Here is a 15,425-nt window from a genome sequence, read left to right on the forward strand (position 1 = left end):
ACAGGCCAATTTCTCAAGTAATACTGTCGCAGTGTACTGAGTCTCCTGGCTTACTGAAACACCGGCATGTTCTCTTCCAGCCTTCCTAGTCTAATGAAGTGAAAAAACAAATAGAAGTAAAATAAAAATGTCTAGAGGTTGTGGTGCAGCAAATCCAAACAGCCTGTGTGTGAGTCATGCAGACTGGCAGGAAGCGTTTATTCAGAGGCGGCTCTGTCGAGTCAGCGTGTCACTGTAAAGTGTGAATTATTCACGTTATCTTAAACATTGTGCATATGGTTGCATGGGAACGGAAATATACGGAGGCTGTAGGTTATTTTTTCTGCCTTTTAGTGTAGGGTTAGTTTGCAACAGTACTGCGGTTTCCAGTATTGCGGTGCTTGTCATGCAAAATAGAACAGGCCAAAGAAGCAGCCCAATGCGCTGGGAAATTAGGGGCTTTTATAAATCCTCCGAGTCGCAGTTTTAATTTTGCTTAGGTGTCACCACACTGAAACTTTTAGTGTGGTTTACCTGGTCTGTTTGTACGGGTTCTTTCTTATTTCTCTTCTTCTTTTGAAGGGGATCTTTTGAGCAAAGTCCCCTAAGGCAGCCAGGAAGGAAACGACACCACATGTGTGTCTGTGGGAAACAAGAGCAGAGCAGCGACTGTGGCTGAATGAGGCAGGGTGATGACATAATTCCTGTCTTATCTTTGGTTAAAAGCAGACATTTTTGTCCTGCAAGACCTGGTCTATTGAAGGCTCAGAAATCTGCAGACTCAAACTGCTCAAAAGCGGCTCTCATGTACGCCCTACACATTGTTCTGTTGTTTGAGCTGAAGCTGAGCTGTGTTTCATACTGAAGAATAGCATGCTGTGACTTAAAAAAAAAAAGAGTACTTGATTTTCTTTTTGTTGCTGTGCCATGCCAAACAGGCATGTCCTAAACAGGACTACATGACATGGCAGTTCATCAGAGGGGATGTTCAGTCTGTGCGTTTTTCTATGAAGACAGTGTGGACACTAGGTCTCAGAATTTCAGTTATCTCAGGCTGTTTAAGAGAATGGGTGTGTGTGGCTGCCTTATCACTGGGATTCTCTACAGGGCTATTTGTAAGGTGGCCCATGACCTTCTCTTCAGACATGTTTGCAACGGCTGTGGGTACATATCTCTGTGGCTGCAGCGATGCCTGCAAAGCTATTGTGATTGTAAACCACTTTCCATTGCTTTTAATATTGTATAAATTGTTTTATTGTTTTACCTCTAGAATCCTGCTCTCTGCTTAAGAAATGTTGTCCTTTTTTTTTTCTATATAGGCCTTTTTCTCTCAAGACAATCAAGACACTTTTCCTGGTAAAATGCCATAAATTATGTCACCTGTATGGCACGAGTGTAGCCTGTTTTTTTTATTTTATTTTTTTATAAGGCAGTGAAAGAGAAAGAAGAGCCTAAGGCAGCAGGCACACCCACATTCTGTCATCAGCCTGGACACCTTTGTTGACTTGACTGATCTTCCTTTGTCACGCTGCAGATAATCGGACACAGATAAAACCTGAAGCCAGTGTTAGTTTAGTTAATCTTAAAATCCTCTGTGGCTCGTTTGGCTTTAGCTGAGAACACCGCACTGTGCTAACATCTCCAGTCAGCATTGATAATGTAGAGAAATGCCTCCGAATCACCATCTGAAATCTGTTTGACTTTTCAGAAGTCTCACCAGGAGGACGTTTATTTTTAGCTCTAGTTTAGCAAGCGCAATGATCTAAGGATGGCATAGTCATTCATAGTAGGGCTGGGCCATATTATACCGTTCACGGTAATACCGGTATAATGTTAGGCAACGATAGGAAAATGAAATATCGCGATAGAATATGAGTAAAACGCGCATGCGCAGTGCCTTTGTTTTCATACGCACATGGCCGATTGTTGAGTGAAACAGATGAACCAGAATTGGTTTGTAAAAATGGTGCAACTTCCGTGATGTGGAACTGGTTTGGTGTTTGTCCGTCAGATACACGACAAAGCACATTTTTTTGCAGAACATGCAAGCGGCCGTCGTTATTGTCATATTTGTCGGACTAAGATGCTCTTAAATCTGGGAGTAATCTGGGTCCTAAACTCCGTATGCTTCAGGTCAAACGAACACTGCAGCATCACTGAGAGTTAAAAACTGTCTAAATTCTTTCATCTTTAATAAAACAATCAGCATTGCTGCTTTACCAGGTGTAATTATGAAGTTTAACTTCCAGGCATCCATGAAAACAGAATTTATTACATTTAACGGAGTTAGAAGTTAGCAGGAAGCTAGCGGAAGTTAGCTCGCTAGTTTCGCTAGTTACCTAAGCATGATATAGCATGTTCTGACTGAGAGATTTCTGAAAAAATTCAAACTTACAGCTCTGCTATCACTTCCAACATAAATGAAGACAGGAAACTAAACAGCAGTGACGTTTGTAGGGTTACTGAAGTTGGGCTAGTTGGTATATAATGATGTGCTACGTGATCGCTAGCGACACAGCTATATTAGCATAACATAAACAGTGAAGCTGGAGGACGAACACTAACACTTTTCCTAGAGCTGGGCGATATGAGATTTTTTCATATCACGATATGTTTTTTTCATTTCAGGCGATAACGATATCTATCACGATATAAGCCAAATAACTATATTTGTAAGATTTAAATGTGCCGTTGCTCACAAGTAAAATGTGAAATAATCAGCAGCTTGTTTTTATTTAAATATTTATTTCCCATAATAAGTTCAACAGGGTAGATGTACTTAAGGAACATGAGACTTTTTCAGATAAATAAAGGCAAATATTGCAAACTACACAAAAGGCAGCCGCTAAAGCGTTTAAGTTTCAAAATAGAACAAACGAAACAGACTAAATTGTCAATTCCACTTAGAAACAAAATATTAATTCTAAAAATAAATCTTAGTTTGTTTTACAGAAGAACAGACAAAACTGACTAACTTTTGTCAATATCAAATAAACTGAGAACTAAAAGGAAATTCTCAATCTCTCCTTATTGTATAGCTTAGCTTTTCAAACAGTTACTTTAGTCTGACAAAAGCCGAATGACGAATTGGCGCTTCCAGTCAGAGACTGAGGCTACGTCCACACGTACACGGGTATTTTTGAAAACTGAGATTTTCCGTTTTCGTTTTAAAAAATAATCCCGTCCACACATAAAGGCAGAAATGAAGGAAAACACTGCTATGAACATGCCAAAGCAGCAGGTGGCGCTAGATTCCTAACCGTGCAGAAATGTTGGCCAATCAGAAGTCTAGAAGCCTCGGTGGGAAAAAGTAAACAAAGCTGGGGCATAGAAGCAGAACTGAGTCGTATGTGTGGACGGACAGTAACTGTGTGTATATGTAAGCATTTAAACACTGCAGAGAGTAGAAGTTAGGGCTGCTCGATTATGGCAAAAATGATAATCACGATTATTTTCACTGAAATTGAGATCACGATTATTTGACGATATTTATTTAACCCTTTAAGACCTACTATAGAACCAAGTCCACCAGAGCTTATATTATTTTTTTTACATGCTGTAGTGCCATTTGTGGGAGCATTTCAAGTTGCTATACATCAATACAACTGTTATAGCCCATATTTTAATAATATGTATGCATTAAGTCCATAGTAATTACATAAATTGCAAAAAAGTGCAATAAACTACAAAAAAAATTGAAAATCGCTTTTGTTTTGTTTACATATATTTCTACTTGGAGAAATTTAAGAGGTTTATCCCTCAAAACTTTAAATACAATAAAGTTGCAAAAAATAGTTTCCCACCACAGGAAATTTATTTTGAGTGTCTTCATAGTTTTATTTTGGAGATACAGCAATTTTTATATACTGCAGGAAAAACAAAAAACAATCCTATGATGCAAATTTGCAAAGAAAACAGCATGTGCATAATTTCACTGTGGGAAGTGTTACGAACAGCTGATAGGAACGGCGAAGCGTGTTTCTGGAATATTATGTTTTTGTTCCTGCAAGCGCTTTTTATGCAATTTTTGCAAAGCTATATGTGGAACGAAACCGTGACCGAGGACAAGCTGATGGCATAAGATGTAAGTACAACTCCTCCGGTTTCATATGCAAAACAAATTATTGCGCTAGCTTACGCGGTTCAGGTTCTACAGGGATTTAAAAATAGTTACGCAAAACGGAACGTGCGGCTCTGACCGGCTTTAAAGGGTTAACAATGACTTTAAAAAAATAATATAAAATAGTGTGCAACACCACTGAAGTTTTTTTTTTTTTTAAACTCTCTTTTCAACCAACGGCAGTCACTCTCCAAATAACTTCTGCTTAGCTTTCCGAGCTTCCCTCGGGTCCTCTTAATCAGCGGTCTCCAACCTTTTTTGCGCCACGGACCGGTTTATGCCCGACAATATTTTCACGGACCGGCCTTTAAGGTGTCGCGGATAAATGAGGGAGGGGCTAATAATCGGCTCAGTCATTTTTAATGATCGTTGAAAGCCCAGATCGTAATCGTGATTAAAATTCGATTAATTGAGCAGCCCTAGTAGAAGTAACAGTAACAGTATTCATTTCACCGAAACAATAACGTGGCGCACAGTGTGACGCATGCACCAGTTTATTGTATTTCCAGACTTGCTTTCGGCACAATTTACAGTGCACGCTACTCTGTTTTTTGTCAGACTTGAAATAGCCAAAATACCTTCACACTACGGAACTTCTATGGCTCTTCCGTTCGACAATCTCTCCGGCGTTGGAACCATCATCTGTTTTCTCTTCGGTCACGCTCATTTCCTCCATTATGCGCTGGCTCCATTACCCGCTGGCTGCTTCCCAAACAAACACGTGCGGCTTGGCACTTGCGCTGTACGTAACAAGTCACGCGACGTGACGCTGCGGCTGTGATTGGTTCGGCTCTGCGCTACTGAATTTGGATCGGCTGACCCTTTTTTTTTTTTTTTTTTTCTTTTTTTTTTAAGAGGACAAGAGCGGCGAGGTCTATCGCGATAGCTTAATTTCTCTATCGAGTAAAAGTTATATCGCGATACATGTCGTTATCGTTCTATCGCCCAGCTCTAACTTTTCCACTTATAAAAGTTAACGTTAAGGTTCCTGATAGTTAGAGACAAATGCAATCGCATGGCAGGATGCTGTAAACGGACCAAACTTCAGTCAGGAGAACAACTGAGATAATCCATCCACAATACGAGGTTAGTCATTAATATACTGCAACAACATGGGAATAGAGCAGCTGCAGAGAATTCAACATTAATGAATCAATGGTACAGAAGTGGCGGAAGCAAGAAGAATGAGTTTAATAAAGTTTGATTTATCTGACTGCTTTGTTTCGCTTAATGTGCCTTATAATCCCGTGCACCTTATGGTCCGAAAAATGCGTACTGCACACTGCAGTTTAATGTTGCAAAGCACCTCTTTTTAACTTCAGTGGATATTATACATGGTTATGCTCAGGATATGTCAGCCCATTTCTACTGGAAATGCCTTTTGGTTAAACTTTCAGCAAGGAATTTGCATTTGCACTGTTACATTTTTATAAAGCTTTAATGTACATAAAAACCAGCTTCTTGTTTAAGTGAAAATAAATGGAAGGTTGTATTTTGCGCTAGTAATGTTGTGGAGTTGTATTTTGTCTCGCATCAATTATATCGTCAGTTATATCGTTATCGCAAATTTTCAAATATATATCGTGATAAATATTTTTGGCCATATCGCCCTGCTCTAATTCATAGGCTGTTATTTCCATGGTACCTCGGCTGAGCTCCAAATACTTTGAAAACCCCTTTCGCTGTCTTCATCCCTACCTATGCAAATACTTAAAGTTAACTTGACTGTGTTCGTCGTCATCGCCCTGTACAGGCATTTTTTTTTTTTTTTAATTTTGTCGTTGAAAGGGAAATTCCTCAAAATAAGACATTGTAACTAGAGCAGGGCGATATGGCCAAAAATATTTATCACGATATATATTTGAAAATTTGCGATAACGATATAACCGACGATATAATTGATGCGAGACAAAATACAACTCCACAACATTACTAGCGCAAAAAGACAACCTTCCATTTATTTTCACTTAAACAAGAAGCTGGTTTTTATGTACATTAAAGCTTTATAAAAATGTAACAGTGCAAATGCAAATTCCTTGCTGAAAGTTTAACCAAAAGGCATTTCCAGTAGAAATGGGCTGACATATCCTGAGCATAACCATGTATAATATCCACTGAAGTTAAAAAGAGGTGCTTTGCAACATTAAACTGCAGTGTGCAGTACACATTTTTCGGACCATAAGGTGCACAGGATTATAAGGCACATTAAGCGAAACAAAGCAGTCAGATAAATCAAACTTTATTAAACTCATTCTTCTTGCTTCCTCCACTTCTGTAACATTGATTCATTAATGTTGAATTCTCTGCAGCTGCTCTATTCCCATGTTGTTGCAGTATATTAATGACTAACCTTGTATTGTGGATGGATTATCTCAGTTGTTCTCCTGACTGAAGTTTGGTCCGTTTACAGCATCCAGCCATGCGATTGCATTTGTCTCTAACCATGAAGAACCTTCACATTAACTTTTATAAGTGGAAAAGTGTTAGTGTTCGTCCTCCAGCTTCACTGCTTATGTTATGCTAACATAGCTGTGTCGCTAGCGATCACGTAGCACATCATTATATACCAGCTAGCCCAACTTCAGTAACCCTACAAACGTCACTGCTGTTTAGTTTCCTGTCTTCATTTATGTTGGAAGTGATAGCAGAGCTGTACGTTTGATTTTTTTTCAGAAATCTCTCAGTCAGAACATGCTATATCATGCTTAGGTAACTAGCGAAACTAGCGAGCTAACTTCCGCTAGCTTCCTGCTAACTTCTAACTCCGTTAAATGTAATAACTTTTGCTTTCATGGATGCCTGGAAGTTAAACTTTATAGTTACACCTGGTAAAGCAGCAATGCTGATCGTTTTATTAAAGATGAAAGAATTTAGACAGTTTTTAACTCTAAGTGATGCTGCAGTGTTGTTTGACCTGAAGCATACGGAGCTTAGGACCCAGATTACTCCCAGATTTAAGAGCATCTTAGTCCGACAAATACGACAATAACAACGGCCGCTTGCATGTTCTGCAAAAAAATGTGCTTTGTTGTGTATCTGACGGACAAACACCAAACCAGTTCCACATCACTGAAGTTGCACCATTTTTACAAACCAATTCTGGTTCATCTGTTTCACTCAACGACCGGCCATGTGCGTATGAAAACAAAGGCACTGCGCATGCGCGTTTTACTCCCATTCTATCGCGATATTTCATTTTCCTATCGTTGCCTAACATTATACCGGTATTATCGTGAACGGTATAATATGGCCCAGCCCTAATTGTAACAATAATTGTATCTGAACTGGTTTGAAATGGATGTTTGCACATGTGCGCCGCAGCCCTGAACGTTCGTAAATACTGCATAATGGTGCTGCGTGTGAGAAGAGAAAAATCTGATGCAGGCAAATCAACCATTAAATGGTCTTTGTCCAAAACAAATGCAAAGTTAAAGTACACGTGAGCACGGCAGTGGTAGTTGTTCGGTGAATTCCCGCCTGCTCATGTCTTACCCGGGCAGCTCCCTCCTGTACTTGTCTTGAGGTGACCATCTCGTGTTGTGCGCTACATATGAAGACGACAGCAGTCGGTGTGCTAACCCGGTTCTTGCATCATTGTTCAGAATTCCCGTGTGAAAAGTGTTTATCTTTTCAGCCACTGCCATCTGTAAATATCAACGAGCCTAGCATTAACTCAAACTGATGTATTGTACATTCGTAGTCTGTACAGTGTTTGTGCAGGATCCAAAGAAGAGCTTTGAGTGTCCTTCAAGAAGCCTGGAGAACTGTTCCTGGAAAAAGAGAGTTCGGCCTGTGGAGTAGAACAAATATTGACTTTCAAGCTCACTGGAATTTTAAAAATAGTTTTAGCCTCCTATAATCTATTTCCATGTGTGTTTGCATACATTTCAATTTGTTACTGCACCCATTTCCCATTTTCCTATCATGATATAGAGAAGTGAGGCGTTGCTCAAGATCTTATTTTGCACATTACAGTAGAGAAAACTGGATGACAAATGTGTGCTGACAGGGAAGCGAAGGGTGTCCTTGTTTATGTGTTTGTGATTGCACCGAACAGTGGTCTGTGTCTGTAACACGCCCACGGGCAGAATCATAAACAGTAAAATATACATGCAGCTTCTGCATCTGGAAGGTGAAGCCAGTCGTGCGGCACATCTATTACCTGTGTGAATGAGTAGCGACCGCTCACTCGCTAATGTTAAGCACCCTTTTGTTTCTAGAGGTGTGTTTGTGCGCATTACCCTTTGATGAGGAATGTGCGGCTTGTTGCCTCGTGCCATTAAAAGAACAGAGGGCACAGCAACATGCTGCGCCTGCCGTCTGGATCTGCTCTTTGATTCTGCGAGGGGGACCACCGATGTTTATCCCACAAAACCTCTTCAGCTGCGACAGTTGTTGGGCCCTTCCTCTCTCTTTCACTTCCCCCTTTCTCGCACTCACTTGTTCGCTCAACATGTACTCGCACATGTCACGGAGGTCTGGCTGCTGGAATGCTGCACTGCTGTTCTCTCCTGCCGTTCACTCTTGTGATACGAAATCCATCTAGCTTCATTTTTATAGTCTGACCGATGTGAGTTTTTGAAGTGAAGTTGTTGAACAGGCTAAAATATGCTAAACTGCATTTGTTACTGCTGTTAGGGAGGAACCCGCATCAACAAGATAACTGGCAATCTTACTGTAATGCACAAACGTGATGTGGCACACAGGTGCTTAAAGGTTGTTGTATTAAGATCTTGTCATACTGCTTAGCAGCCACACAGCAATAGGCTAAAATAACCAACTTTTAGCATTTATGCACGTAGAATACCTTTTTATAAAAGCTTCATTTTCACTGCACAAACACTCCATACAGAAGCACGGGTATGTACATGGGCATGCAGTATGAGAAATGTGGCACAAGGCCATTATCTTTCCAGAGTGTCAGTGAATTGATGCATGAGTCTTATCCTAATTAAGTTATCTACTTTGCACACATCTCAGAGAGGATTAAAAGCTTCTTTGTGTGGCTGATTGATTCCTTTTCTCTGCCTCATGCTGCAGTATGATGCTGCACTACAGCTGCAGTTTCTGTTGTCTTTGTATAGACGATCATAGTGTGCATGTTTTCCGTGCAACCTTTGAACGTGATTTTTCAGACCCAGATGAAGCTTTGAGTGTCGGCCGCATCCATTGCGGCATTTTGAAGTGGTGCTTACTACTTTTATTCGCCGCACCTTTTAAAGCAGCATCACAGTGGCACCATGTTTTGCAGATCGGATTTCTCATTAGGTTCAAGTAGTTGTTTCTCAGTGTGGTTTCTCTTGCCCCTCTATTATGTTAAACTCTGGTTTGGTGGTCTGAAAACACGCTAATATTCAGCCACCGCTTTTCAGAAATAAAGGAAAATAAAGCTTACTGCTTTTTTTCTTCTTCTTTAAATGTAACAGCCATTATGACTAGACAGAAACAGAAGAGACTTTTAGTGAAACAGGCTTAGCACTGAATGTGGTGTAGGATTATACACTGACTGTCCAGTGTCACTGAGTCATCTGAAAAAAAGGAAAACATGCTGCACTTGTGAGTTTCATTCTCATGATGTTTGTTTTTCTCTCTCCTTCCAGATTCGACTCAATGGCTTAGTGTGACTCTTCACAGCAACTAGCCAAGACTTCTTTCTCCGTCCCTTGTCTGCTGCTTCCTCAGGTAGGAATGGTCCCATCAACAGCTCATATACAGTTACCACCCAAGGCGATGGTTTTCTTTGCATCGGCGTCCCAGCTGTGTGCCAGCAAGCTAACAGACAAACTGCATTTGTTTTAACATAGTGTGGGAACAAGCATCCATCCATCCATTTTTCTTGATCACTTCTCTATTTCAAGGCTGTTTTTGTTTACGTGGCAGTTTTTGCGTTTAAGTCTGGTCTTTTGGACAGACTGGAGGGATAACCGGTCCAGGAGTGTGTCGTCCATCCAGAGGATGAGACTCACTGGAAATGCACTGGAGTATGTCGCCCTGTTGCTTTTTGTTCCAAAGTACTTGGTAATTTAAATTGCAAACTTAAAAAAGTAGGCTTGTGTCTCTCTTTAGACGCATGCACCCTTCTTAGAAAATGTCTGACCTCTACAGTCACTGTGTGAAACACTGTTTCTGCAGTTTTACCACAGAAAGCCATTGAGGTTACACTGCTGAACTTCAAGGCCCGAATTGTCGCTGAACCAGGTTGTTTTAATAGCACATAATCATCATATAAGAGGCAGTGAGTGGTGATGGATTAGAAACCAAAGTTTTGGCGACTGGGGTGAATTTTGTAGTGGTTGCAGCAGTTAACATGGACCAACTGAGAATAAATGTCAAGTTAACTGGCAATGACTCCCCTGTTAGTACTTAATGCCAGATTAATGGAGCTGCAGACTCTTGATGTTGGTCTGTGAAACTGGCACAGATCTTAAAGGAAAACAGTGTAGTGGAGCGCTGCGAGAGCAGAGACTTATAAATGAAAACTGATTTCAAGTCCAAGCATTTGTTGCATGTCTTATGGTGCTGCAGACTCTGTGGTCTGTGTGATGCCTTTGACACTTGAGGGGAGAAAAGAAAGATGCAATAGGAACAGGGTGCTTCTCAGCCAAAAGCAGCACATCAGGATGGTTATTAAAGAGTGCTTAGGTCCAGGAATGGATAGATTTGGGTGCTGCTGGAGAGCGATAAATGGCTCAGACCGAGCAGACTGTTGGGACGCCATGGATACTAAACTGTTTGTGTTGCTCCCCGAAATGTTTCCGTTCCCTCCGTTTGAAACCACCACAACGACGTCATGCTCCGGATTATGAAGCCTGTCGGAACAGAGAGAACATTCATGCACAAATTGGCGTTGTTTCTCTTGAGCAGCGGTTTGAAGTGATTATTCAGTATAATAGCCAACCCAGCTGGCTTAATGAATAATTTGGGCTGCGACTGAGCTGTTCCAGATGGCTGAAATGAAATGCCACCCTTAGCATTTCACCAGTTGGGTGAAGCAGTCATACCAACAGGATGATGATGCTCGTTATTCTGAATTAGCGTTATTTTCGAGGAGCCCACAAAGTATCGTTGAGTGACGCATTCCTCCTGTTGAGGAAGGATTTTAACTGATACTCCTCTTTCTCTTCTTTCCTGTTGCTCTTACACAGGTAGCAGGGAGACATTACACACAGGGACGGTGATCCGTTGGTTGCCTCAGAGCCTCCCCAACCTCCTGAGGCAGGATGGAGCCCCAGGCTTCCCAGAGGCAGTTAGGAGCAGAGGGGGATTGCGAGATGTCAAATCTACTGGTGCCCAGTCCCCAGAGCGAGGCTGTGACCCATGAGATGGAGGAGCTGTCGCTGCAGCCCACACAGAGCCTGCCTCCGCTCAGTGAACGCAAAAATGGTGAGGATACACTGCTGCCACACAACCTCCACAGTTCATCTCTGTTGGCTTCCCACACTTCCTGTCTCTGCTGCAGCACAAACTGAGTGACATTATTTAAAAAGCAGTGAAAAACGGAGAAAAGTGATATGTGTAAATCCCTCTTTCTGTGTTATTCTCTAAGGTGTTAGAGAATAACAAGCATTATTATCAGCTACATGCATACAGATAAAACACAGACAAAATAGTTTCGTAGATAAAATCAGCAGAAACCGTGTAAACTGAAGATGCCAAATACTGTATTTGAAGATTGCATGCGTTGATAGCGCACACACTGTCCAATAATGTAAATACAAAGATGTGCAGTCACTAACTGCCACTCTATTAGCCAATCACGCTTCAGTCCTCAACTCCTGATTCCTCCACCAGCTCTGCTTCTAAATCCTCACAGTGTCAGTGTTGTTTTGGCATCCACATGGGACTGAATATGACACTGATGGATGGCTATGCAAATACCAGGCTTTGGGAGCGGGTTCGGTTCACCGCCAGCTTCTAATCGTGGCTTAGACTGGCGTATGGAGACCAGTTAAGCCATTCAGTCCAGTCACTGCGGTATTGATCATGATTCCCAAGAAAATCTTAATTCGTCAGATGCAAGTCAACAAATGCTGCAGTGGGTTTTAATCAAAGCTGCTCCAGACTGGATTTAACACGTTCTGGGTGACTGTAGGATTTCGCAGGAGAAACGGCTTGACTGCGGAAAATTTCTGTGGAATGTCAACAGTAGTAGCACCCACTTATCATCTCGGCTTTTGTCATTTCCCCTCCAGTGAGAAAACATACCTCATACTTTCCACCCTCTGAGCCCTCCACAGCACTTTGCCAACCGCAGAGTCCCTCCTCTCATATTGGCTTTTATCATGCAGGTGTTAATCTGTCTGCCATCAGACGGCTCTGAGTCTTAAGCTGTGGCGAGCTCAGAGAGTCTGGAGGGAGAGGAGGAGAATTACAGCACCACTATCAGCAGGATGGAGTTTGGAGATTAAGGGTTTTGAGGTTGTTTTGACAAAGATTAGGAGTCTGAAAAGGAAGTAGCCTAAAAATTGAAGTTGGTAAGCAGAAGTTTATATGCAAACAAATAATAAGAATAAAACGAATCTCCACCAAGCTGTTGATTTTCTTTTTATGTTTGCAAATTGTGAGTTCTACCTATAATTAGCTTTGAGTAACTGACTTCTCTGAACAGGAAGTCCATCTCACTTGAGGTGTTTATTTTTGGAATTCGCGGTTTTAAGAAATGGACCAGAACGGGTGATAGACGCGTATCGCACGTGTTCTCTAGCCAAGTGTAGCGCTGGCTGATCTCTTGCAACTCACAAACTTTTCTGTCTCTGTTTGGATGTCACATGACAGGCTGACGTGCCTAAGCATGAGTAATACAGAAATGCACGACTGTTTCATGGCTGGATGGTCTGTCACGTGGGCAGCTCACAAGCCTCTCAGAAACAGGGTAACGGTGTGTTAATCAGTGTCAGATTTCAGGCCCTCTGCTGTGGAACCAGTTTGGATACAGGAAACAGACACCAGCTCTACTTTTTTTTGATAAAGCTTATAATTAGGCCTGTTTCGGGTGACTCTGAACCCTCCCTTAGTTGTTCTGAAAAAGGCCTGGGCTGCTGGGGACTTCCCATAATGCACTGAGTGTTTCTTCTCAAGTTACCTTTTCACACTCTGTGTTTATCAGTAGTTATTATTGATCTCCGGCTCTCTTCTAAGATGTGAAGTTTGTCCTGCCACCCTGTACAGGGTTTTGGTAGAAGAGATGGTGTGGACGTGTCTGACTGATTTTAATCGAGTATTTTATGAAATTATTGTTTATCAGACTGAGAGCAAGTAAAGAAATAAATACAGGCCACGTTTCCACAAATACAAATGACTTCTCTCTTTTAGGATCACATGTCGAAGCTTATATATAGATCATGTAAAATAGTTTGAAGCCCACAGGGAGGGAAACTTGTAAATAACTCATGAAAGAATGAAGTTACGTTGAAACCAAGCACATCATTGTTTTTCTTGTGACATTGCCAATAAGTTTGATGTGTCACATGACCCTCTTCCTATTGAAAAAAACAAAAGTTGTATCCAAGATGGCCGACTTCTAAACCACCCATCTTGAGGAGTTTGCCCCTCACATATACTAATGTGCCACAAACAGGACTTTAATATCACCAACCATTCCCATGTTATTACGTGTATCCATATAAATGGCCCACCCTGTATAATCTTTATTTATGATGAGTTTCATTAGGATGTTATCATTACTCATTTAATACTGTCCAAATAAATACACAGCGGTGGTTAGGAGTGCTTTTGACAAACTGCTGAGCTCACCAGCAACACTTTCCATTTCAGCGTCATATTAAGCAGCTGTCAGGGTGTTTGCTAATGTGCGCCTCTGCCAGCGGCTGTGTAATCTCCCTACTGTTAAATTTATTAACAACTGTGAGCAATTAATTGTCTCAGGACAGCTCACACTAACTCAAAGACACTCCGAGCAGGCTGCACTGTTACACAGCCACAAAGGACCAAAGTGCTATACAGAATAATACACGAAAGACGTAAAACGAGAAGGACAATAGAACAAAAGTAAAATTAAAACATCTCACAAGGTGTCAAAGGTGGGTTTAAAAAACTATTGAGAGGAGGCCCGTCTAATGTGCAAAGGCAAATTGTTCCACATTTTAGGAGCTGCAGCTGGGAAGCAATCAGTATGCCTGATTCATACAGAATACTGGAACTTAGCAGAGACTCTGTGATAAAGACCTTATCTTTTACTCCACCCTGGTTGTCTCCACTTCCTCCGTACTCTGAAACACTTGCACTGTCCAGCATTCAAATATTTTAACAGTAACCATGCTGTTTTTTTCCTGTCTCATTTCTCCTTATCTCACAAGTTTGCTTTCAGTGTCTGATTGCTGCAGATTGTTATTAGGAAAACTTTAAAGAAGGGCTTAAAATCAAAAGGTGTCCTGAGTTGTAAACGTTTAAGTAGTTATCTTTTAATTTCTTTTAGTTTAGCAAATCTGAGCAGAGAGGCTGCACTGAAGGCGCAGGCAAAGCAAACGCTTTACAAAGGCAGTCAAACCTGCTGTGTCTCCAAAGTGTTTTTTCGTTAGTCTGCTTACACATAATCTCTAATATATATTGTGTGTGGTACTGGTACTGGTTTAACAACACTCATTTCTTTTACTTCCTTATTTCTGTGTGAGCGCATAAACGCCTCATTCATATCCACAGTTTCCCTTCACACTGCTGAGGTCACAGGTCATCGTGTGTTTGTCAGTCTGAGCGCCGTTTCCCGGAGGAATTCGGGGACGTTGTTTACTGGAAGTCTTAACTGAATCACCTTAAGCATACATGTCTCCACCGAAACCTGGCTCGCAGTGTTTACAGAGCGCAGCGAGAGTCCACGTTACTGATTTTTTTTTTTTCTTTTTTTGAATCGGCAATTATTTCTGTAAATTTTTGACCGGAGCTGCGTTGCCTTTAATACCAGTTTCGTCTGTAAAATGGGCATCAGTTATGAAAGCGATTGGCGGTAAACAGATGGGAAAGACAAAATATTGGTGAGGCAGCTGTTTCCTGTTGTGTTGTAGGAGTTTGTATTTCACAGTAATTTTGACGTGTCCCTTCCTGTGAATACAGAAGTAACTGTACTTGTGCCCGGTGCTTAATCTGTGGGCATTTGCAACTCCCACTCAGTGTATACGTCCCTGTGTGACTGTCTCTTAATGAAATCCCATTAAAGCTGTGTGCTGGTGTTTCTGAGAGAAGCGGTTTCTGCTGAGCATGCAGTTGTTGCTGCCTTTTTACGTTCAGTGTCTTGCAGCGCTGAGTCAGCAACTGCTTTGAAACTCTAAGAAACAGTGCAGTCTGGTGTAGGGTTCCAACTAAACGTTATTTT

General features: G+C 41.4%; 1 protein-coding gene across 2 annotated transcripts in view; it reads left to right on the forward strand.

Moving 5' to 3' along the window:
* The window catches only part of mrtfba (myocardin related transcription factor Ba), a 28,623-nt gene that overhangs the window by 709 nt on the left and 12,489 nt on the right, over positions 1–15,425 (forward strand). For both annotated transcript variants that reach the window (XM_086303002.1, XM_086303003.1), the window contains exons 2-3: positions 9,700–9,781; positions 11,245–11,482. In XM_086303002.1, coding sequence (XP_086159128.1) covers positions 11,320–11,482 — 163 coding nt within the window. In that variant the 5' untranslated portion in view covers positions 9,700–9,781; positions 11,245–11,319. The remainder of the gene's footprint in view (positions 1–9,699; positions 9,782–11,244; positions 11,483–15,425) is intronic.

The sequence above is a fragment of the Aulonocara sp. 'chitande type north' Nkhata Bay genome, linkage group LG8 (genome assembly GCF_057382095.1).
Source record: "Aulonocara sp. 'chitande type north' Nkhata Bay isolate Kocher_YH1m ecotype deep benthic linkage group LG8, A_spYH_male_GT1.1, whole genome shotgun sequence".
Lineage (NCBI taxonomy): Eukaryota > Metazoa > Chordata > Actinopteri > Cichliformes > Cichlidae > Aulonocara > Aulonocara sp. 'chitande type north' Nkhata Bay.